The sequence below is a fragment of the Syngnathus floridae genome, chromosome 2, assembly GCF_059516105.1.
Source record: "Syngnathus floridae isolate MCC-2025c chromosome 2, RoL_Sflo_1.0, whole genome shotgun sequence".
NCBI classification, from domain to species: Eukaryota; Metazoa; Chordata; class Actinopteri; order Syngnathiformes; family Syngnathidae; genus Syngnathus; species Syngnathus floridae.
The window spans coordinates 24,735,380-24,759,253 of record NC_142414.1 but is presented as its reverse complement, the minus strand read 5'-3'; the positions used below and the strand labels follow the sequence as shown (position 1 = coordinate 24,759,253).

Sequence of the window (23,874 nt, the reverse complement as noted above, 5' to 3'; positions counted from 1 at the left end):
ACATTAAATAAGATATTTATTTTATAGGAGTATTTACTACATAAAATGATAACGAATGAACAACTACACTTAAAATATAGCAACATTAGAATAAAAATATTATAGAAGTTAAATCAACTTAAAAATACTCAAATTATCAAAGGTGCACAAAATGTTTTGTCTTTTTTTTTTTAACCCATCTGTTGTTGTAACACTTTGAAACGCACATTTGTGCATGACGTGAGTATGCTGTGCACACTGGTCACATGACGCAGGAGAACAGAACCATGCAAAACGTGTTAAATTATGCTCTCAGTTATATGTTGTTTCTATTTTATCAAAGTCAAAGTCAGAGTCAGCTTTATTGTCAATTTCTCCACATGCCAAAGAAAGAAGCTGTTGGCGAGTCTGGTGGTGCGGGAGCGCAGGCTCCTGTACCTCTTCCCAGAGGGCAGAAGGTCAAACAAAGTGTGAGCCGGGTGACTCACATCTCTGGCAATCGAGGTTGCCTTGCGGGCAATAATCTTACCAGCCGTATTCACTATGCGCTGCAGGGCCTTCAAGTTCTGTTCAGTGCAGTTACCACCCCAGACAGCGATGCAACTGGTGAGGACGCTCTCAATGGTGCCACGGTAGAATGTAGACAGGACTGCCTGAGGAGCACATGCAAATGCTACAGAAGGAAAAGAAACAAATGATACAATTGTACACTACAGCCTCAACGTTGCACACACCCACTGTTGAAATCGTCTACCTAAAGAATATTAATTACACAGTATACCACGATGCTGTTTTGTCTATTTGTCTTCCTCTGGTGGCGATGCTTACAAACTTCACTTTAGTATGTACATTGAGAGTGTCCTCAGTTTAACCTCACTGAACACTCGCGTGACAGTACTCCGCTTGGAAATCACAGGTTTAATTTAGATGAACCAGAACTACTGGTTTAGAAGGCTGTGTGCAGATTTGATTGGCAGGCTTTACATAGAAATGGGAATTTTATTGACCAAAATAATACAATAAATAAAACAATAATCTAACATCCATATACATGAACTGGAAACAGTTTAACCGGGACACAGAGAGAATATAATGCACAGAGAGATCATAAATGTAACTCTATAAGTAATGTAACAAATATTAGAATTTAGATTTTGACTAGGGTTCGGGTTTCAAAGTAGCGTTTGAAGTCAGAGTTAGGGTTTTGAATTTCAATGTTAGGGTTTCAAGCCTGAGTTAAGATTTGTAAGATTTCAAATCATGGTTTCAAGCCAATGTTAAGGTTTTAAACAAGGGTTAAGGCTTCAAATGAGTGGTTCAAAACTGGTGTTAGGGTTTCATGGAACGTTAAGTGTTTTAAAGTCAGCATTCAAGACAGTATTAGGCTTTCTTCAAAGAGTTTTGAAAAAGAAGGGTTTAAATAGAGTTGCCCCGATAACCAGGGTTGGGTTTTTCGGGATAGTTTCTGGCTTGGGTTATGGTTGGCAGTGTTTGAAATCACCCAAACCAGACGGATGCTTGTCCCCCTCCTACAAAATGGTACGCTCCGTTGCCTAGGTGCTCGTGGAAGCCAGTTCACTTCGCTTCGTTTTAGCACGCACAACGTTACCCGTTTGCTTAAGTTAGTTGTCGCTGAATGGTGAGTAAAATATTTCACAGCCCTCAAGACACAGCTCCGAAGTGTTGCGTTTATTTTCCAAGTGTTCTGTTACCACGGTGGTCACCAGCTTGACTTCAGAGGAGAGTCTGACTAGCGTTAGCTGGATTAGCGTTAGCGCAGCATCTAAACTTTGCAACTCACTTTGTCATTTGCCTAGCACATAACCGAATGGGTGCACGGTAGATTAAACTGAACACAGGAATGTCGCGTTTTAAAATGTGCTTTCGGGACTAAACCACATCTTGGCCGAGCTTGCGTGGGCAAAAGGAATGCAAGTGGTGTGTAAGTCTGCTGGGGAAAAAAACCTTGCTCCTCCTTGTCAGACATTTTGAAAATTTAAGAAAATAAAGCTACTTAACCCCACATTAGTTGCAAGAGGTGGACAATGAATGATGAGTAGAGGACTTTAAATACACTATGTAGACATCACTTGGATCTGTTTAAATCCTTATTTCAGCATTTCAGTAGATCTGTCAGGACTAATCTCAGTCTGCTTTGGGTTTTGCATTGGATGAAGTCCTCTTTAACAAGGATCACAGATTTTCAGACCGCTTCTTCCCACATAAAGGTTATGTTCCGTATACTCTGCAGCAACGATGAGGCGGAAAAGGAATTTTAAAGATAACTTTGGCACATGACATCCAACTGACGTACAAGGACTAATCATCATCTAGAACCCCTCCACCCCTCCAACCACAGAAGCCAGGCTCCATCCTTGCCAGATGCTGTTCCATACAACTTAATGTGTCACCATGGACCACGAAGAGGTAAACCTTTCAACTGTTGATGTGCCTGCTTTTATTAACAGCCTGTTTCGGTTTGTTTCTCTCACTCTATGACATGCAGTCAGTTGTAATGCACACTTCTGATTCGGCTTTTGTGCCTCTTATTGCATCTGCTTACTTCTTTTTAGAATATCAGAATCCGCTTGGCTTTGTGGTTACATCTGGTACGCTTGGTCACTATAGTTATCTTTTGGCTGCTCTTGTAAACGTTATCGTGTCATTCAGTCCCTCCCTGTAGTAGTATAGCGTAATTTGTGTAGTGTTTAAAGACAACATTCCCCTGAGACATGATACACAGGTTGTTACAATATGCTGCATGTCACTGGCCACTCCTGGGGCCTCATGAGGGGCCAGCTCGAGTTACACGGCCTGTGAAGTACGGTATTGAGTTCAGCGACAGGTGTTTAGTGTTGGCACACCATTCTGAAGTTGTAGTCATCACCCATGTACTCTATGAAGCCAGCATCAGCTCCCCACAACACTGACAGGACTCTTTATTTTAATTTAATTTTCATTTTAATAAGTGCTTAATTTCTACATTCACTATACCCTCTTCTAACTACCCTCGCCGCTTTTTGCAATAGCTTTCTTAGGGGACATGATTGATTACAGATGAAATTATCAATACGCTAACGTGCAAACAGTAACACAGGAAGCGGCCGAGCAAAGGGTAGAGACACGTATCACAACGTCACCTGACACGCTCTGACAGAGTTGATCACGGATGTTCGTAAGTGGAGGCAAAAAAATCTTTAGCCCCGGTTCGTATCTCGAAATGTTCGTAAGTATAGGCGTTCGTAGTACAGGTTTCACTGTACTTTTAAGAACCAGGGATAAAGCCCTGTCACAAATAGCAAAAAAAAAAAAAACGTGAGTAATTGACACCAGCATACATAGTATTTTAGGGTGTTGTGAAAAGAGTACACAAAATTTGATTAGGCGAGGTTTTCAGCATATAGCTAAAAAGAGGTTCCACATTAAAAAAAAAAGGATTTGTCAATAACAAACCACCACTCGGCAGGGGTTCACTCTTTATTTAAATCACGCATATACAAACTAGACAACTGGAAGTTATTGCATGAGCTTTTGTCAAGAGTTATATTTTTTAAGGAATCCTGAAAAATGTGCTTGGTCTTTTGTCCTCAGGTGCATACAGAGCTGGACCAGATATCCGCACGGCTCCAGCAGGATGGGTTGCTTCCGGAGGCTAGTCCCGAAGAGCGCCAGTGCCACCTTTGGCGGCGGCTCCTGGACACTGAAGCGGAGCTGCAGCAGTCCTCCCAGGAGCTGTGTACTTTGCGCTCCCACCAGGCCAACGAGATGAAGGAGGTGAGACTCTTTGTACAGATTGTCATGTTCCTACTCATTCAATACCCAATTCATATTGGTTAATTAATGAAACTGGTGAGAGAGATCAGAATCATTACTGCCTAGACCACAGGAGGAAAGGGCCTCTCGATCACTCAGCGCTAAGTTTGTTTTATTGTTGTTGTGATCAGTTATTTGTGTTTTTTAAATTGGCTGTTTTGTTTCATTATTTGCTCTTCTTTCGCACTTTAAGACATAATGACAATTTTTTTCAATAGGCGAGAAACCTTGGCAGAGGTCTGCTTTTTAATTTTCTTTTTTTTTTTTATGTGATGTTTTTGTTACTTTTGAAATGTGTGCTTTTGCTTGTTAGGTGGACAGCTATGTAGAGCATATCCGTGGCCTGCTGCAACAGCGTGAGTGCATAACTGCTGACTATGAAAGAGACAATGAACAACTGCAAAAAGAGCTCCACCGCATCAGACAACAACAAGGTGGGTCCAGTGCAACCTTGCTGTACACCACGCTAATGTACTGTATGAACGTATTCTGCTATGTACTCTGCTTACAAAAAATGTTCGGGGTGAAAGTTTGGGTGAAGTTCACCCTCACTAAACTTTTGAATGCATGTTACGTGTTTCAGTACTTTTTGCACAACTTGCTGTTTTCTAACAATGAGCTGAACGGCGAGACTTGCAACACGTTTCAAATTTCGCTCAAACGTTTTGTGAGTAGTCTGCAAATTATACTTGTTGTCCTGTGAGTCTTATTTCCCTGTCTTGTTTGACAAAACTTCTCTTATAGAGATTCAGAGCAAGGAGCTGGCAGAGATGTTGGCACAGGAAGACCTTGGGGAGATGGGCTTGAGCAGCCCCAGTGAACAGGTAGCTTACCTACTGGTGGAAAGGGCAACACTCCTGGAGAGGCTTGAGGCTGCTGAGAGAAGGCTGGAGAGGCAGAGCTTGTCTGGCAATGTAAGAGATGTCCAGATACAGGTGAAGATCATACACTATTTAAAAGCGCTCCTTTTGGGCAATATATTTTGTGACTTCTATTATTGTCAGGCACGAAAAATGTGATTTTCATCATCATCTTATTTTTATGGTGCATAATAAAAGCACAATTTAGAATACAGTCAAAATATTTCCAAAGTCATTGAGCCTTGACGACAAGACAAGAAATTATGTCACCATTTCATTATAAACTCTTTTGCCTTCTGCTGGTCAAAGAAACCGGTGTGAAGACTTCCCGGGCCTTCTTTTGTCCTCTTCTAATCTTAATGTATTGTCTGGGGTGCTTCTGCACACACTGGTTTTTGCTCTCAGCAGGGTTCATCCCAGACTCCTTGGAAGAAGCTGTTTGGGCTGCACAAGTCTGCTCAGAACAAAAACAATATTACCCCCGTAGGTTCCATCTCAAGACTAACTAACTCAACTAACTTTGCCATGATTTAAAACAACAGTATCTTCTGCGGCTGGTTTCGCTGTGGCATTGCTTGTTACTACTGGCAGCTGCATGAACACAGGAATGTTTTTCCTCACTAACGTCCTTGTGATGAAAGCTGATGGGCTGCAGGGCCACGTCGCAATTGCCAGCATGAGAGCTGTTTGTTGTTGCACATGTCCAGGTGAATTGTAATACAACCTGTCTTCTGATAGCTCTCACTACTTTGCAGACGTGTGACGATGATGAACTCAACTCAATCTTCAAAATGCATGTCACTGACAACACCCACTTTATCCCCTCACAAGCCCCCTGTCTGATCAACCCGTCATTAATGCCTGTCTGGTCCAACAACAGGCACACAATGAGGAGCTGTCTCGTGAGCATAATGAACGCCGGCGGCTGGAGCGTGACTTGGAGGAGGCGTCAAGCAGGCTAGAGATGGCTCATCAGGAAATCCGAAGGCTCAACAATGAACTGGACGTGGCCAAAAGCAACAGCCTAGACCCCTGTGGTGTGTTACTCTAAGAACACTAAATACTCCATGTATGGCTTGCAGGTCAACATGTCATGACTCTTCAGCTACTGTTTAGCTTCTGCTTGCTGTTTTGTCTCTACAGTCATCTGCAAGGAAAGAAAGTCTATTTGTACTTTAAATACAATGTTTTTAATCTCAGGGTCTGAGCTTCAGGAAACACTCCAAGAACTAGACATTCTGAAGAGAGAAGTGGACAAACTAAAGCAGTGCGGTGAGAATGTGGACATTTTCTGTTTCACACTGTACAGTTTGTTCTCGTGGGGCGTTATTTCATCTCAGTGTTACTAGATTGTAAACAGATTTTCTTTGAAGAGGGCTGGTTACTCTTTGATCTTTTTAAGTAATGAATGTTTGCAAAGTAATATGCTTTCAGTCTAAGTAATATGAACAGGATCTCATATTTTTTTTTTTAGATATGATGAAGCTTCAGCAGGCCAAAGATGAAAGAGACAGACTAGACGTTGAAAACCAAAATCTCAGGGAGATGGTGTCCTCTTTAGAGTCTGAAAAGAAAAAGCTTCTCGTGCAGGTTAGTTTTATTGTACTATAAGTCTTTTCAAATTTAGACCAAACAGCAGCGCGTGATTGTGTTTGTCCAGTTGGAAACAAGGCACATAAACAAAGATGCTTGCTTAAAAGAGGACGGGAGGCAAAACAGCAGGTGCAGTGAGCTGCACATGTCTGGCATTTCAACCAAAGATTCTGATCCAACTCACAAACGGTGAGCGCGTAGTCTTTCACAATGCTCTTTTCGTCAATGGTATCATACTGACTCACCCTATTCTATGCCAGCTGTCATGCAGCGATCGAGGACAAACAAGTACAGGTAAGAGAGCTGGAGCGTCAACTCCAAAGGCTACGCAAGGAACAGGAGGAACTGGAGGAGAGGAATGAGGAGCTGGAGGCTCTACTCGGCGAGGCCCAGAATGCCAGCAAGGAGGAGAGGCTTCGCCATGACGGAGATCTGGAGGGACTACATCGACGGGTAATGGTCGGCATTAACCTCTCCCTCTCCCTGCAAAATACTGTATATTAGGGGAGTGATCGTTAATATTTTGACAGAATAATAGAAGGTTGTCAGTTTGCCATTGGGCAAGTCACGCGAGTCCTTTATTCAGAGAGAGTTTAAGCTGGCATTTGGGGCCACCTACTCAGTAATAGGTGTGAACTGATCATGCAGATCAAAAACCTTGAGGGAGAGCTGAAGAAGCAGGAAACTCAAGAAAAGCTGTTAAAGAATGGCGAAGAGGTCAAAAGCACAGAGTCCTTCTTGCAGCTGGTAAGAAATGCTGTGTGATAAGAGTTATTGTAACAGATATGTCACTATAATGTAAATACATGAGAATGGTTTGTATTTACTGTAAACATTTACTTTTTTTATTTTTAATATTTACTTCCCTTTTTGCTTAGAACAAACGGTAGTTTGTTGTTATTATGTCCAAGACACTTTTGAGAGAAGTGGCAGGCATCATTTACTGAAATATTTCAGTGTCAAAAAATGCAGAGCAATGTTACCTAAAAAAAAACCTGGATCCAAAATTTTACAGGTACTTTTTTTCTGTCCCATTCTTCCACAAATTTCAGTGGAGAGGTGACAATAAGATCTGGGTAAAAAGTAATGAACTGCTGCGCAAAGCAGCACCAAACTGATAGTCAATTTTGAATCAAGACATGACTTTGAATGAACCTTTATGAGATTGTTTAGTGTAGAAAAGTTAATTACAATGAAACGGAATGCTTCTTTGTGGCTGTATATATGAAGCACCTACGGGACAGTGGCCCAGAGAGAATGGCTTTACTGGAAGCTCGACTGACTGAGGAGAAGGACTGGAGGAAACAACTCGAGCTCGACCTCAGTGCTGCTCAGGCTGCCTTAAAAAAAGACAAAGAGGTAATTATAGATTACATGGCTCCGTTTTATGTGTCGCATGTTTCTCACTGTGTAAAAATTGAAACGGAAACAAGACTTTTTTTCATTCCAATCAAGGCTTTGCAGATTGGTGAGAGAGAGCTGAAGAAGCTAAGACTTGAGGTTAACAGTCTCACGACTGAGTGCCAACAAGGGAAAACCCTCATCAAGGGGCTCAACCAAGTCAAGGGGGAAAAGGCAGCTCTGGAGGAGAAGGTTTACCAGATGTTTTATTCACATAGTAGAGTTGCTATATTTACAATGAGCTAGGCTCCCAACTAACTTTATTCCCATCTTGTTAGGAGGTTGCATGAGCACAGCACAACCTCGTTTCTGGGTCTTCCTGCAATATATTTATGTTATAAACCAACACATGGAAAGCAGGACTGAGATATCATTCTATGCTAAATTTGACATGCATAAAATTTGCAATTTTTATGATTGAGTACACACTGGGGTCTTCTAAAACAATCAAAACAGGATATGCATTGAATATTAAAAATAGATATATTGCCATGACCATTTGTGTTTCAGTTAGCCCAGATGGAGCGAGCTCACCGTCGACTTCAGAGTGAGTTGGAGCGTCACAAAGATGCTAATAACACCCAAAAGAACCTCCGGGATAACAGAATACAGGTGGACCAGCTGCAGGAGCAGGCTGAACAGCTGACCAACCAACTAATCAGCCTTCAGAAAGAACACAGCACACTCAGGTCGGTGGAATTTCACGTATGGCTTGGAAATGCTGAAAGGAGAGAAATGACTGGCCCATGAGAGGATGGCTCAGCAAAGCTTTCTTGTTTGGCTTACATTTTTACCTTGCCCAGGAATGAAATGGCCTCTGAGCAGCGGCAGGTGGTAGAGCTGCAGGCCAAAGTGAGCAACGGCATCCAGAAGAAGCTGGAGGTTGAAGAGGAAAGAGTGAAACTGCAGCTTGAGATACAGCATCTCAAAGAGCAGCTCCAGGAGCATCAGGGACAGCTCTGTTTGGATAATGAAACACTTTGCGGCACCCTAAAGTCACTTCAATCAGAGTCAGCTTTTGATCCAGTGGAGAAGACCAACGAGAAACGCTTGGATCAGGTAGCTGCATTGAATTTCTTCTGGCAAATCCTTAAGTGCAAAAGAAATCCTATGCCTTATACTTATATATAATAATTATGTTTTATACAGTAGTTGTAATGCAAAATTCATATCAGATCGTGAACAGATTTATCCCTAAAGTGACGTCCTTAGCATGTTCTCGCATGTTTTGTGCTGTTTTTGATGATCTGAATACAGTGCAAGAGGTGTAATGTTTTCTTCATTTTTTATTCAGCTGGGTTTGTATTTTACCTTTAATAAAATCTAGATCGGGCGTTTATATGATTTTGTTTTTCATCTCCTCATTAGTCCCTGGGCATAGTCCTGAGGCAGAAGGCAGAGGAGGCTAAACATTTGAAGCAGGACCTGCAAAGGGTACAAAGTCTATTCACCTCTGCAGAACGAGAACTGCGCTTCGAAAAGGAGAAGAACTTGGACTTGAAGAGGCACAACACCCTGCTGGACAATGAAAAACTCAAGGTGTGTTTTGTATTCATTGGACAGCTGTGTAGTATTTCTTAGCTAAGGCTTGGTACACTTATAAGAATTTTTCAAATCTTAAAAGATTTTGAATGCAAGTTTCATACAGAAAAAAGACATTGGGTAAAACATATTTTATTTTCTGCTGCCTCCTCGTTGGTCAGTTCTTTGATTGGCTACATTCCATTCTTGCCACAGTTTACGGAGTCAAAATTTAAGAGTAGTTTTGCTTACCATACACATGAAGTTTTTAAGATGAATATTGGCTAGGTTTGTTGTTTAAGCTTGTCAGCCCTGACCTAATTTTGGCCCCATTATCAGAACAAATCCACTCTTAACACACCTCAGACATAAGGATAATCTCATAGGACAATCGTAGAGGACATAAGGTTGTCGGGTATTTGGCATCTTTAGGCAAGAAGGTGTAAGATCAGGACAATCACAGCCCAACTGTCTTCGTGTGTACCCGGGCTTAAACTCTCAATGGAGGAGTGATGATACATTCAAGGAAATCAAATTGGCTCTTTTAGATTTCTGCAGAGCTGAACCAGGCACAGACAAAGCTGGCCCAGGTGGAACAGAGTCTTCACACTCAGATGGCTGCATCAGAACGTCAGCAACAAAGAATCAGAGAGTTGGAGCTGGAGCTGGCACGCAATTCAGCTAATCGCAGCGTCGCCAAAAGTCTGCAAGAAGAACTGCAGGCTGAGAGAGCAAAGGTCATTACTGCTGACAAAAAGGTCAGTTGGGAGTGGAGGGGACTTAAGCATTTGGCTTGACCACTAGTTTTTGATTAAAGACAAATAAAGGTCATTGTCCTGATCCACACAATGCACACATTACATTTAAGTCTCTAAATCTAGAAAAACCTTGACGGTTGTGTTTCACCCAGCTGATTTTGGTCAACGTCTGTGCTGTCTAAAAGTTCTTTTTAAAATTTATTTTACAGGTTATTATCAGCAAACAAGCTATTTCTGTCTGGTTTTAGCAATATTTTAGGTAGTGAGTAGCGTCGGTTTGTCAGTTGCCTTTGATTGTACTGACAGGTGGTGGAGCTGCAGCAACAGCTCAAGACGACGCAACACCGGCTGCGCATGGAGGAAGCTCGATCCAGCGAGAGCAGCCGCCTGGAACGGGACAGCAAAGATCTGTCTGACACTTTGACCTCCTTGAGAGCCCAGCAGCAGGAGGACCACATCAAAAGGTCCTAAATCAGAATGGCCAACCCAATGCCCCGTCAATCTCAAGCTGACCTCATCCTCTATCTTGTCTTTTTCAGGAAGCTCTTAGAGCAGCGTGAGGAGGAGCTCCAGTACCAGGTACATTCCCTGAGGTTGAAGGAGGCCTCGCTCACCAGCACCAATGCCGAGCTCAGCCACCGAGCACAACAGATGGAGGCAGAACTTAATAAAGCCCGAGAGGAGGTACAGAATGCCGTATGTTGTTACCACTAAATGACATTACACACAAGTAATTACCAATCATGCACAGAGAACATTAAGGTGCTAACTTGATTTATTATAGATGTAAGACAATGCACACCGACAAAATGACACTTTCCAGCGCTGTCGCTGAATTAATAAAATTTGTTGGAATGTGGCATATGGTCGGCGTATGTAAATAACCCAAAATGTTGTCTCATGAAACAGATTAGCGGTGTGAAATTTTTTTGTGGACCATTGCCTTTACAAAAAATATATCTTTTTTACATGTGCATTGTTGGAATGAAAGTCAATATTCTAATACTTTTGTCAATAATTTGTCCCTGGAAGCTTTAATGATATTTTGTGCAATTGCAATGCTTTGATCGTGTAGTAACTTAGATGAACATCACTGAAAATACTGTGGCACCATTGACCTACATTGCTATGGTATTAATTGACATTTTATATTTAGAGTCATCCAAAGCCACTCATTAGAAGAATTTTGAATATAATATGATTTTTTTTCTCAACATGAAATACTGTTACCGTATTTGCCGGTGTATAAGTCGACTCGGTGTATAAGTTGACCCCCTAAAATTCGACGGAAATTTACGATTTTATGATATATCCTTTGTATAAGTCGAGCTCAATTGTTGCATTATATTAAACTTCAAAATTCAATCAGAAATATGCGAAATTTATTGACGAAATGTGTTCCAATTCGCGAGTTTGTAGCGAGCGATCTATACGCCATTTTAAATATTATTTACTTCATGACCCTGTGATATTACGCGCCGAGAGAGACTAACAACAATGAACACTCTTAGAAATTGGTTTATTTTTAGTTAAGAAACAACAAATTATAATTATAAAGTGATTGCTGGTACATAGAGTTCAAAATTCGTCTTCATCGTCGCTATTTCCGAAAAGCTCGTTCCATTCGTTTTCGTTTAGTTTGTCGTCATAAAGGGCATCTTCTTGGTCTTCTCTATCCTCAGTTTCCTCCTCCTCTTCCCAGATAAGGTCGTCTTCTGTCCCATCGAGAGCGTTTGGCGAATATTTTCTAAGTGCCAACGGCTCTTGCGCCATAAAGAGTCCGCCTCGGCTGGTTCCCCAGGTCGGCCAGAACAAGTGAAAATTCGGCCTCTTCCCCTGGAAGTCTGGCCAAGTTTGGCGAATATTTTCTAAGTGCCAACTACTCAACCGCCGTAAAGTGTCCGCCTCGGCTGGTTCCCCATGTCGGCCACCACAAGTGAAAATTCGGCCTCTTCCCCTGGAAGTCTGGCGAAGTTTGGCAAATATTTTCAAAGTGCGAACGACTCAACCGCCGTAAAGTGTCCGCCTCGGCTGGTTCCCCGTGTCCGCCACCACAAGTGAAAATTTGGCCTCTTCCCCTGGAAGTCCGGCCAAGTTTGGCGAATATTTTCTAAGTGCCAACGACTCAACCGCCGTAAAGTGTCCGCCTCGGCTGGTTCCTCCGGTCGGCCAGAACAAGTAAAAATTCGGCCTCTTCACCTGGAAGTCTGGACAAGTTTGGCGAATATTTTCTAAGTGCCAACGACATTCATTTAGACGTGGCGATTGAATGTTTACGTACCGGTAGTTATTGTCGTTGCTTGACGCGCGATGACTCGCACATTCGCTCAATACCCAGTACTTCCCCCTAGCAGTCATCGTCGCTGCCTGGCTTTCGATGTCCGTTATTGAGGTGAGAATATTTGAAATTGTTGCTGAGGATGCGTGTTAATGCGACAAACGCTTTATAATGATTCAGTTTCTCGCTGTTTGATGAGCCTGACGGACGCACACCCACGCACAATGAGATGCATGAGAAACGGCCTTACCATCACATTTGAAGCGATGAATACGAAGTTAAATTTTATGACTCGCTGTATAAGTCGAGGTCGATTTTTTTCGGTCGATTTTGGATCGAAAAAGGTCGACTAATACACCGGCAAATACGGTATTTAAAATTATGAGGATCTTTTAACTGCAATGTTTATCACATTTTTATGATTGTTACTACTTCTTAATTCTTCATTTCCCCCAGTCTGTTATTTTTAATTCCATGCTGGTATCCCTAATGTTTAATTTTATTGCACTGTATGATGTGGACCCCGGTGTGTCTCCTTAGAGAATCCTGAGATGTTTTTGTCCAGATGAGACTCGTGTCAAAGCTTATTTGTCTTTCAGATAAAAGATGATCAAGCCTCTTGTCGCAGACTGAAGGATGATCTAGCGGCCAGTCAGATAGATTGTGACAGAATGCAGGGAGAGCTCAAGCAGGTTTTCCTGCAATTGAATACATACGTCAGGTGAGCCCAAATGTTATTCTAACATGAAATGCAACGTAATATTTTTTTTATTATACACATTGTCTCAGCCAAATAAGATCATACCATGAGTCACATGCCTAACTGAGATGTCAGATGCAATATTAAGAGCTTCATTGCGACTCCAACTAGGAAGTACGATGAAAAACAGAGTAGACACAAGAGCAAACTACATCAAGCCAAGCAGGGCTTTCTCCAAGCCACTGCACAGCGGGACAACACCATCCAGAAACTTGAGAATGACTTAGTCCTGGCCACCAGTCTCTTGAACAAGGTCAGCTATTACGCTGTCACATGCCACCATCTTTTGTAACTGACTTGGATGCATGTCCTGGCGCAAAAGTGCATGACTCGTGAATTGCACAGGATTTTACAAATCCCCTGAACCTTACAGGAAAAGGAGAACATCCATAGTGTAATGGATGAAAATGAGAAGCTTCTGGAAGAGAGGAGGAGGCTCTTGCTGAAAATAAGTGAGGCGGAGGAACTGGGCAGCAATGGCATGAGGGCAGCAACCACTGTCCAACATAGGTATCATTCTATCTTGTGCATATTTACCATTCTTGCCATTGAGAAGGACTTTGCCTCACTTAAACGACAATAGTCAACTAGGTGATAATAGAATATCAGTATTCATAGTAGAGGAACACATAGTGAATATTGTGTCCCTCCAAGGGTCATTGTCTTAGAAGCAGAAAACGGGCGACTTCAGGATCAAACTCTAAGGCTATCCAATCAGGTCAGTTCCTTGGAGCGTGCCTTGAGGAATGCCCAGTCCTTCAACAGCAATGAGGTAACGCACACAAACGAAGTGTTCTAGCTTAACATCTGATTGATGAAAGGTGACCAATCAAAGAGGCATGGCCCAGTACTTTTCAGTGTGTCCCTCTTCTGCTCAGTTTAACACATTCATGATGTCATTTGAACAGAATTCCAAGAAAGTTTTTTGTGACAGCATCATGCAAACTTCAAATTTAAGGTATGGATGTCACATGAGAGAAAAAGCATGATTTGAATGATTTCTTTCACGAGACGGGTTCTGCCCTGTCTCTCATCTGTATTCACCAGCCTCACGTCCAGTTCCTATGACCCTTGGGAGTTATTGGACGCAATCTCCCGCACCAAATGTCAGCATACGTCGGAAGGCACGCGAGCATCTGTCTCCATGCAGCAGCCATCAGAACAAGGCTACCTGAACCTCGTCTCCCCATTGCTCCCTCCTGATGCTATCCTGGGAAGTCCAAATAGCAGTGAAGATGCATGAGGCCAGAACCTGATGACGCAAAGACAAAGGGTAAAATATAAGTGAAATCAAAAGTAGGGGTTCACCGATCACAATTTTTTGCCCATCACCCATCTTTACAATGCTTGACCTGCTGATCCTGATTTTGTTTTTGCAAAATGAAAAGCCTATTAGTAATCGCACAGCAGAAGACAGTAGCTGACGTTTTCCATACCTCTGCAGAGGGAGATGAGATTGATGGAGATGATCAGATTTATTTTAAGGGATTGGCCAATCGCCAATTCCCCAAAATTAAGGAAATCAGCACGGATTGATCAGTGCACTCCTTATCAAAAGATTATTATAATAATAATAATAATAATAAGAAGAAGAATATACCAAGAGAAGACTTCCACTGCATTTATTGAAAAGGGGGATAAAAATGGCAGATTATGACAAGAGGAAGATAGGACAAAATTATGTCTGGCCAGTGAATGTTCAAATGATAGTACCTGACAGAGTTCAGACAGCACTTTACAAAACAGTTCAGTATGTTTACATTTAGGGAAATGTAGCCGTTGTGAATAATTTGCATTTTAACCTTTTTTTTTTTTTTTAAACCACAATTTGTAATTTGGTGAATTTTTGCCAATGCATTTAGTGATAATAGTGTTGCGGACACTTTTGCCTGTGTGATTATCCATGTCATAGTATGCACTAATCAGCCACAACATTCTGCCAACTTACACTGTATAATGATGGTAAAAACAGGAGCTGCATCAAATATTTTGCCTTTACTAAGCGCTGGCGTTTAATCCAATTCATTTGTAGTCTTTATCAATGAGGGCTCTTGGACAAAGTGCATCATGTCATTATCTTGTTTGACCAGTTGCTTAGGGATAAACAAGGTTAAATCAAGTACCTAGGGTGTCGCAGTGCAGTCGAAAATGCAGGGTGGGCATTGTCGAGTAGACGACATACAGCACGCTATAGGTAATGTTTCATTTTGGTTGACACATTCAGATTATGTTGTATTAATTTAACATTTTCTGAATATTTGACATTGCTCTTTATTGTGCAAGTGGTCATAATATTGTGGCTGGATGATAACTATACCAGGTGTCTCTTCACTGCTCATGCTACTCCAGTATTAATGATGAGATCATTTTAAACGTCAAAAGAGGAAGTGAATGCTGCTCCTTTCATCTGCCTTGATTCTCCAAGCATGATTTGTTCATTCCCAGGAGACTTTGTGTCAACAAATATTACTCGTAACCGAACACTAAGTAGGACCTTTGTTTGATACAATCACCAGTTGCATTTATTTTATACAATAGGTACAGAAGGAACCAGTTTGGGCTTAAATGTGACAAAATGACAAAGTGTGACTTTGTCTTGCTGCTGTGTGTCAAGGGTGATAAATAGCAGTGTGTGTAAAATTCAAAAGAACCTTGACTCAATGTTTTTATTATAAACTATTTTCATAAATAAAGAACTTTACACACATTGGCTTTTTTCATCTTGCTCCACATGTAGTCTCCATTTCAGACAAAACAAGCAGATTGCGCTGAATTTAAAACAGTCTCTTTATTAAACAAGGTAAAGATACAAAGCTTTTTTTTTTTTTTAGTTTGAACATTGCTAACCCATGGGTTACTTTTCAGTCTTGGTTGTGCATATTTAGTTGTCTAGAAACCGTATATGAAGCCACAATGCAAGACAAGAAAATGTTTTAATAAATCTACTCAATATTTTTCCATAGAGAAACTCAGGTTAGACAGTTATACAGATTACAGCTCCATGCAGGAGGGAAGAAGAAAAAGCAATGTTTACAGGACTGAATACTGCAGAACACAATACAGAATAATGGAGATGGGATGATAACACAAGTTAAGGCTTACATGTAAAATAACAATATAAAAGATTAATAACATACAAAGGTAATTCCCCAAACAAAACCTATTTATGAAACCTTTAAAAATAGATATTATAAATGAGTAACGCGTTATACAGTACAGCAAAAATGAACAGCAACATTCCGCCCATTATCTCCAAAGACAGAGAGAATTAAGTTGAAGAGGCAGGGTTTGTTGTTGGTGTAAATGTCAAAGTTGCCCAGGTCAGTGATTTACTTGAGTCCTGGACTCAGACTTCTTAGTTTACAGTTTACTTTTGTACATTGTTCACGTGGTTTCTTCTCGGACGTGACGCCTTGCTATAGCACCTTTCCTCTAGTGCCTTGAAGGACAAAACGTACCCTAATAGTACCATCAAGAGCTTCAGAAGTACAACAGAAACACAACAAATACTACGGGCAGTTGAAATAATACTACGCGAGAGAAAACGTAAATGCGGAAGGCGTCATGAATCTTGGCATATACAATATATTTTAGAAAATGTTCACCGCAATTCACTTTTTCCATTTTGTGTTACCTTCTTGAAAAAGAGTGTAAAAAAATCTCACTTCAGTTCAAGTCTGTCATTGCAAATTTGCACACCAAGTATTTTCAGGCCTATAGATCATGTCAAAACGATTTGAGGTAATTAGTGGGCAGAAAAATGAAGCTTCAACATTGCTTTGTGAACCAGTTATAATCTTTGACTCCTCTAGATGAATTTTGGTTACAAAGAAAGGAGTTTAAGAAATGGTAAGTCAGTGTGCTTTCAGTCCGACATTGAACAGAGAGTGCCAGTTTCAGGAGTCAAGAAATACAACTGGTTCATGAAGCAAATATGAAGCTTCATTCTCCCATCACTAGCTGTAATCACTCCTCAAGGTCTGTTAACAATGTACTGAGCAAAGGCTGTGAATACTTCTTTACTTCTTAGGTAAGCTTTTCCCAAAATGTTATCATTATGTGTGTAGAATTGAAGAACTAAAGAATTGATTCAAATTTGTAATAAGACTGTAAAATCACATGTGAAAAAAGTAAAATGTTATGAAGACTCTCCAGATAAACCGTTAAAGCATCATGGATGTTTGTTTATACTGCAGTTCATTACATATGCATAAAGCTTCTGACAAAATCCTTGCTGTACAGTTGCTGGAGTTGCTTCACATTTTGGTCCAATGATTTGTTAATGCTCACTACTCAAGTAAAATTAAGTCGATACTTTTTTGTTTAGATATGTTGGTTTTAGCTGGGGTGGCAACTATGGCTGATTAGTCCTGGCACCAGTAACGTGTGAAGCTCATACTTGTAAAATAAAGCTTAATAATTCAAGACTGGCTTACAACATATGGCACTAGTTTGCAGGGTGTGGAAGAAGGGCAGAGGGAATGGTCATTTATAAAAAGGTTACTGTGATTGTGTGATGTGATCACCAAGGTGCCATCAAATAAGTGAGTGAAGGATTGAAATGGGGTTGAGAACTTTGCTTCCCTTTATGGATCTCTATGCCTTCCATCCTCACATCAACAAAACAATACAATCTTTGAATGCTTCCATTGTCATCTACGATTGCCTCTTAAAATTTCGATGACCCTGTAAACGTGTTCTTGAACAACCATGTGAGTAAAACAACAGGAAGAGAATAGTCTTTTTTTTTTTTTTAAAACACGGTCACTGCTCCTAGCTGCCACAGATAATGCCCTCTCGCATTTTCCCCAACCGACATGATTTCAACAATTTGAGCCATAGCAACGAGGCCTAAAAAGTGCTTTAAGATTCTCTTTGGATGTCTCCAGAACACACCCAGCAAACATTTTACTGTACAGCTTTATCAATCATTTTTCTCAGAGAGGAATTTATCTTCTGGTATATCTCGAAATCCCATTCAATGGAGAAGGAAGAAAAAAATACAGAAATGTTTGATGGCCAATTGATCTGAGCCCGTATTCATAAAGAATCGTCTCCTCTCCGAGAGGACTCTTTACGAAAAGGTTTACATGATGCGTACGAGAAAGTGCTTCTTAGATCTGACGCACGACATTATTTGCCACCTCGTGCTTATCATCCGGACCACATTAGCTGTATTGTACATTCACTAAACGGCGCCCCCGTTCCCGACTCTCGCACTGAATGCTTACGTCAGCTGTCATAATGCTAATTTAAGCCTTATGTAGATGACCGCCACCGCAGGGCCTGTGAAGCTCACGCCTAATATGGCCGCTTAATAGAACCGATACTGGGCGCCAGGCAGCTCAGATAAGAGAGATCCGTATGGGGATACTGGGGGACTCGGTCCTCTCGGGGGACTGGTGGCTCACTAGGTGTTCCACCACTGTGTGTTTGGACATGTGCTTCATAAGGTAAGTCTCCTGCAAGAACAGACAACATACATTGTGAGAATCACAGCGACGGACGTAACATTTCGTTATTGCGCACTTGGTTTACTTACTGAGGTGTAAGCCCGGCCACACATGCTACAACAGTATGCCTTGGCGTTTTTGATTGCGTGCGCCGACAAGTGGATCTGCAACGATGCGGAGTCGGCGTAGGCACGGTAGCAGTTGGGACATTTGTACGGCTTGTCTTTATTGTGCTGCCTCTGGTGAGACTGGAAAGACACATTTGTCGTCATTCCCAAAGCCGTCGCCATCAACAGGACCCGAGACTTATTGTCTGCCACCGGGTGGCAGAAATAAACCCACCTGGAGATTGGACAGTTGGGTAAATGCCTTTTCACATCCGGCGTGAGCACATTTATAAGGCCGGTCGCCGGTGTGGATTCTGCGACAAAGAAAGTGATTATTCCTATTTGACTTTGCATTGTCAACTTGTGAGCTCTCTTTAAAGGCCCGTGACAGCTGACTGACCTGGTGTGCTGCTGCAGATGTGAGAGCTGGCGGAAAGAGTTCTCGCAGTAGGAGCAATGGTAGGGTTTAATGCCCAGATGGATACGCAGGTGCTGCGACAGGTAGGAGGCGTTGGCGAATGTCTTGGAGCAGTGCGGACACTTGTGTGGTTTGGCCTCTGTGTGGGACTTGGAGTGGATCTGCATTTCTGATTTGGTCAGGAAGGTGAGTGGGCACACTTTGCACCTTTTAACAAAAAGACCAAGCATCAGCTCATTGGTCATTTTGTCTTAGGTTTCATTTTCCTCCCTCTACCTCTATTTGTTCAAACTTAATTACAAAGACAACAGTGAATGTGAGCCCCACAAAAACATGCTTATTAATGCCGATTGATTTACTATCCTCTTCGTGAGGCACTCATCCCGTCAGGTCAGTGACATGTTGACACCTCAATGAGGAAGAGCTCTCTTGTTTATCAAAAGCCAACTTAAATAAAGTTCACTTGACTGTGTTTGGAGAGCTGTGGGGCCAATTTGGTGTTAGAACAAGAGAGATCTGATTGGCTCTGAAAGGTGTCAATTGGGATGCAAATGACCTCTACATGGTGAGAAAACAGCAGCTTTGAATGTCCAACCTGTATGTTTTGCCCTCTTTGGGTGCCACAGTGATGCAGCCTTGGTCTGCCAGAATAGGATAGGGGACTACCAGCAAAGGGCCCGACTGGTTCTCAGCTTTGATCTTCTTTCGTCCCCGTGGTGCCTTGGGTGGCGGGCCCAACAGTCCGGCCAAACCTCCAACCTTCATGTGGTCCATGGCAGGACCAGTAGCCAGCCCAGAGATGATGTTGACTGAAGGGGCGCCACCCAGGCGGTTCTGACTGGTGGAAGTTGGCGTTGTGGGGGTTAGCACATCAGAGGTGCTGTGACTTTCGGGTCGGGACGAAGGAGCCAGACCTATGGAGGTAACAGGTAGGACATTGCTATTATTATTATTCTCATTATGACATTGAAGTGTTATTCACTTGACAGGTAGCTCAAGGTAGTTTTTATTTTTCATTCCAAATACAACCTCAACTTTCTCTGAAGTGTCTCTCCTATGTGGGCACTCATACTGACACAGGACCAAGCAACACGATAAGGCAAATTTCAGCTTGGATGTCAGTATGTTTTCCTGGCATAAAAATCCGCAGTACCTGAGCGATGGTTGGCGCGGGCGTGCTGCTCGCTTAGTTGCCTCATGTGCCAGTCTTCCCATAACCCTTTAGCCTTCACAGCCGACTTGTCGTCCATATTTCCATCTGGAAGTTAAGAAGGCGAGACCAAACGTTACTTACATCTTTGACCAACAAAGTGCAAGACAAGTCTTGACAGACTTTTTTTTGTCTTTATTGGGGGGTTATTGGTATGAATAGATGGGATAAAACTGATGGAATTCCATGTGAGGAATTAATGATTAAATCATGACAGAAGATGAGAAAAGTTGGCTACCTGGTCCAGAACCGGAACGAGCATGCAAAGTGATATCCGACTGCTGCTGCGGGTGGTGGCCCGGCACTTGCTGCGACTGTAGTTTGGGAACCGACATCGCATGCTGGGAGCCGCCGCCCTCGGGGGATGAGGTGGGCAACAGCAAAGGTTGCTGGGAAGGCGTGGAAGTAGGCGGCATATGCAGGGGTCGAATCTTCTCGGCCATCAGTTGCTCCTTGATCTTGTTTATGAGCACCAGGTTATCCAGCTGAAAGGGTTAACGGGTCATGCTCAACAGAAAACTGACAGATGATTGTCATCAGATATCTAAAATGAGCTTTGATTTCGTTGCTTTTTGTCAGAACTGACCATTCACACATGCAAACAACAGAAGATGGAAACATCACAGTTAAGTGATAAGGCTGACTTACCTGGCCAGGCATGGATGGTGGTGGCGGCCAAAAATAAGGGTTGTTAAATCGTGGCTCCGCCATCCTAAAATTCAAAAAAATTAATGAGACACTAAGATAAGAGAGGTATTGCTCAGGACGATTTATATTTTGAATAGATTTGATTTTACGCAGCTTCTGTAGCTCTTAGGCTGCTTCAACTAACAACATGGCTGGTAAACATGGAACGTAAAAATGAACACCTGAGATAATGTGGTTGCACAAGTGTGCACACCCAAAAATGTGTTTGTGTTCCGAATTATCCAATCACATTCAAAGTCACAGGGGTCAGCCCATACCTGCCACCATTTAAAGTTTCTCTGAATACCACAACATAACATTCAGATGTTCTAGGAGGCTTTCACTGACATTTGTTATTAGATCTTACAGCAGAAGCCATGGTCTTGTAAAGAGCCTCCACACCATCAGAGGAACCTCATTGTTCAGACATCGATCAGAAGATGTGCAAAATCCCAAAGCATTAAATTAGAAATACAACAATTCCTTGATTATTATACTAATTCATATTGTTTAAATGATTGACTCATCATTATAAAAAAACTCAGATTTTCACCCTCTATGCAGAAATATTCACTGTCCTTATGAAAATCGTTTTTCTCCAAGGACAAGGCATTGGGGCAAATATAAACATACTTTTATTTGGGAAAACAATGATCGACAATTTTGCCTATTTCTGACATGTTACAAACCATCGTAGTAATTGAATCATAATTTATGATCGTGTATTTTCTGCTCTGTCCATTTGAAATGCGTTTTGATACCAAGGGGTGGAAATCAAAATGTTTTCAATCGTTTTTTCTTTGTCTTTGATGAATCGAGAAAATAATGAATAAATTATTATATGATAAAAATAACAGTTTGTTGCTGCCATACATAAAATATGAGTGAATTTTGCAGTTTCGTTAAATGTTGGTTGGTTGTATAAAGAAAATGTTATACACGGCTATTCATAAGATAAGAAATGTGACAAATTGACGCGTCAAACTGTAATAGAAGTTTAACTGCGTGCGTGTGCACTGCTACTCCGGGTTGCCGTTCAAACATTTAAACGTAATCTAAATTTAAATACAAATACTGGCGTGCTGAGCCGTAGTGGTGAGCTTTGAAATATAGTTTTTGTCTTTTCATCTGCCCTTTCTGCAGTGATGTTTGTATTTCCGTAAAGAAAATAGTTAGTCGACCTTTTTTTTTTTCTTTCTTTCAACTTTGCCTTCATATGGTGTTTGATCACCTCAGAACACCCATCCGGATGTGGGAGCTTTTCGGAACTCTTATTTTTTACCAGACCCGTACGGTCCATCTGAAAACATTCCCAGACAAAAGAGAAACAAAAATGGCAGCCTTATTTTTATAAGGCGGGACGCCATATTCTGCAGTCTTTTTCTCCCTCCCCCCTCCCCAAAAAATGTGGTGAGTGCGTTGTGGCCGAGAACGTGTGACTGTTTATCGCGTCCATGTTAGCACGATGGCTTGTTTACGGCCCCTTGCACAGCTTTGAATAGCCCGGCCTCCCCACCCCTTAAAAAAACTGACACTTCCTACAACAACCATGCCCTGTCGAGGGGGGAGGGAAAAGGGAAAAAAAAAGCAGCGCGGAAACGGACAAGATGCGGTCGCAAGCACAACGGTCTATAAACGAACAGCTTTCTTTTTTCTACACAACGCCTAGATTACGCAGTGAAAGGGCGACGTTCCAAATCCCACTTTGTTTAGTGCGTTTTTTTTTTATATATATATTCTGCAACTTTTGGACGAATGGTAAAGGACGGCGGCTTGATTTTTTTTTCGTGCACGGCGCAGTCGTTTGGAGTAGAAAAGACAACAAAAATACATGCACAAATAAATACCTTTGGTCCTGACTGCAGGTATTGTCTTGCGAGCACAGCTTTCATATACAAAAAAGGCTGGATGCTCTTTCTGCCTGCCTCCAGTCGGGGCAACGCTTCCGGGTCGCTTTGTTCACTTCTGGGTGCCACTAGTGCTGCAGCCTCAATGGAGCGGCAAGCACGCACACACGCACCGACGCGCACGCAGTCGGAGAAAATAATTTGTTGGTTTTTTTAAATAACTCTCTGACCTACTTTGATAGCACTAGAATAGACTTCACTCATAAAAATGTTTTAAGTCAGTCAGTGATTTTCAAGTGAGGGCATTAGTACCACTAGATTATTTGAGATTTAGAAAAAAAAATACATAGTATATATATATATATATAAAACAACGCAATGTTGGGTTAGGAGTTCGTAGTAGGGTTTCAAACTAGTGTTGGGGTTTTGAAATAAGGTTTCAAGCAAGGTTTAGGGTTTCAAACTAGGGTTCGGGTTGTGGGTTAGGTTGCAGTATTAGGGTTATTGTTGAGTGCCATAGTACGGTTTCAAGACACCTTTTCAACCTTGGGTTAAGGTTTCAAAGTAGGGTTTGGGTTTTGCCCCCGTGGGGATAAGTGGTACAGAAAATGGATGGATGGGTTTAAAACTAGGGTTAAGGTTTCAAACAAGGGTTGGTTTAGCCTTATTGTTTAAGTGTCGAAGTACAGTTTCAAACTAAAGTCAGCCTTTCAATTAAAGGATAGGGTTTTAAAGTAGGGTTTTAAACTAGCGATGGTGTTTCATAGTATGGTTTCAAACTAGGGTTAAGGTTTCAAACTAGGATTGGGGTTTTAAAGTTGGGTTTTAAATAAAATTTAGGGTCGGGTAGGGTTTTGGTGTTAGGGTTATTCGTTGAGTGTAGGGTTTCAAAATAGGATTTAAAACTAGGGTTTGGGTTTTGTAGTAGGGTTTAAAACTCCGCTTTAGGGTTTAAAACTCAAGTTTTCAAAGTAGAGTTTCAAACTAGGGTTAGGGTTTTGCAGTAGTGATTCAAACTAGGGTTAAGGGTTCAAAGCAGGGTTTCAAATCAAAGTTAGAGTTTCAAACTAGTGCCAGGGTTTTCTAGTAGGGTTTCAACTGAGGGTTGTTGATTTGAAGTAGGGTTTCAAACTAGAGTTAGGCTCAGATATTCTTGTACTTTATTTCTTTTAAATGTACCTTGAGCTTG

At 41.7% G+C, this 23,874-nt stretch overlaps 2 protein-coding genes across 6 annotated transcripts; one reads left to right on the top strand and one right to left on the bottom strand.

Moving 5' to 3' along the window:
- Positions 1-1,479: 1,479 nt before the first annotated feature.
- Positions 1,480-17,135, top strand: ccdc30 (coiled-coil domain containing 30). 4 transcript variants are annotated; one of them, XM_088368838.1, is made up of 26 exons: positions 1,480-1,618; positions 2,231-2,406; positions 3,571-3,753; positions 4,106-4,226; positions 4,537-4,706; positions 5,061-5,135; positions 5,533-5,689; positions 5,853-5,924; positions 6,127-6,242; positions 6,313-6,434; positions 6,506-6,698; positions 6,894-6,992; positions 7,476-7,604; positions 7,701-7,838; positions 8,157-8,335; positions 8,450-8,705; positions 9,015-9,185; positions 9,716-9,925; positions 10,232-10,389; positions 10,465-10,609; positions 12,803-12,924; positions 13,075-13,216; positions 13,337-13,473; positions 13,618-13,735; positions 13,872-13,921; positions 14,011-17,135. In XM_088368838.1, the coding sequence occupies exons 2-26, from the start codon at positions 2,392-2,394 to the stop codon at positions 14,204-14,206; spliced, it is 3,474 nt and encodes a 1,157-aa protein (XP_088224964.1). In that variant the 5' UTR covers positions 1,480-1,618; positions 2,231-2,391; the 3' UTR covers positions 14,207-17,135. The 4 variants fall into 4 exon arrangements, with proteins under 4 accessions (XP_088224964.1, XP_088224963.1, XP_088224966.1 ...); XM_088368837.1 differs by having other exon boundaries at positions 4,537-4,727; XM_088368840.1 differs by lacking the exon at positions 5,061-5,135.
- znf362b (zinc finger protein 362b) lies at positions 15,733-22,846 on the bottom strand. Of its 2 annotated transcripts, none has more exons than XM_088368841.1 (9): positions 22,686-22,846; positions 20,800-20,863; positions 20,390-20,636; positions 20,095-20,199; positions 19,537-19,855; positions 18,924-19,148; positions 18,759-18,837; positions 18,506-18,664; positions 15,733-18,425 (listed from the first exon to the last, which is right to left on the bottom strand). In XM_088368841.1, exons 2-9 carry the CDS (start codon positions 20,860-20,862, stop codon positions 18,309-18,311), a joined length of 1,314 nt encoding a protein of 437 aa, XP_088224967.1. In that variant the 5' UTR covers position 20,863; positions 22,686-22,846; the 3' UTR covers positions 15,733-18,308. The 2 variants fall into 2 exon arrangements, with proteins under 2 accessions (XP_088224967.1, XP_088224969.1); XM_088368843.1 differs by having other exon boundaries at positions 20,390-20,609.
- Positions 22,847-23,874: the final 1,028 nt, after the last annotated feature.

What these genes read in the sequence shown, in the direction of transcription:
- znf362b (XM_088368841.1), bottom strand. Translation starts at nt 20,862, where the DNA reads ATGGCGGAGCCACGATTTAACAACCCTTATTTTTGGCCGCCACCACCA. An exon ending in TCGTTCCGGTTCTGGACCAG is followed by an intron (nt 20,200 to 20,389) that starts GTAGCCAACTTT and finishes CTTAACTTCCAG; the next exon opens with ATGGAAATATGGACGACAAG. An exon ending in CATCTGCAGCAGCACACCAG is followed by an intron (nt 18,838 to 18,923) that starts GTCAGTCAGCTG and finishes TCTTTGTCGCAG; the next exon opens with AATCCACACCGGCGACCGGC.
- ccdc30 (XM_088368837.1), top strand. An exon ending in AGGCCAACGAGATGAAGGAG is followed by an intron (nt 3,754 to 4,105) that starts GTGAGACTCTTT and finishes TTTGCTTGTTAG; the next exon opens with GTGGACAGCTATGTAGAGCA. An exon ending in TAAGAGATGTCCAGATACAG is followed by an intron (nt 4,728 to 5,060) that starts GTGAAGATCATA and finishes TGCTCTCAGCAG; the next exon opens with GGTTCATCCCAGACTCCTTG.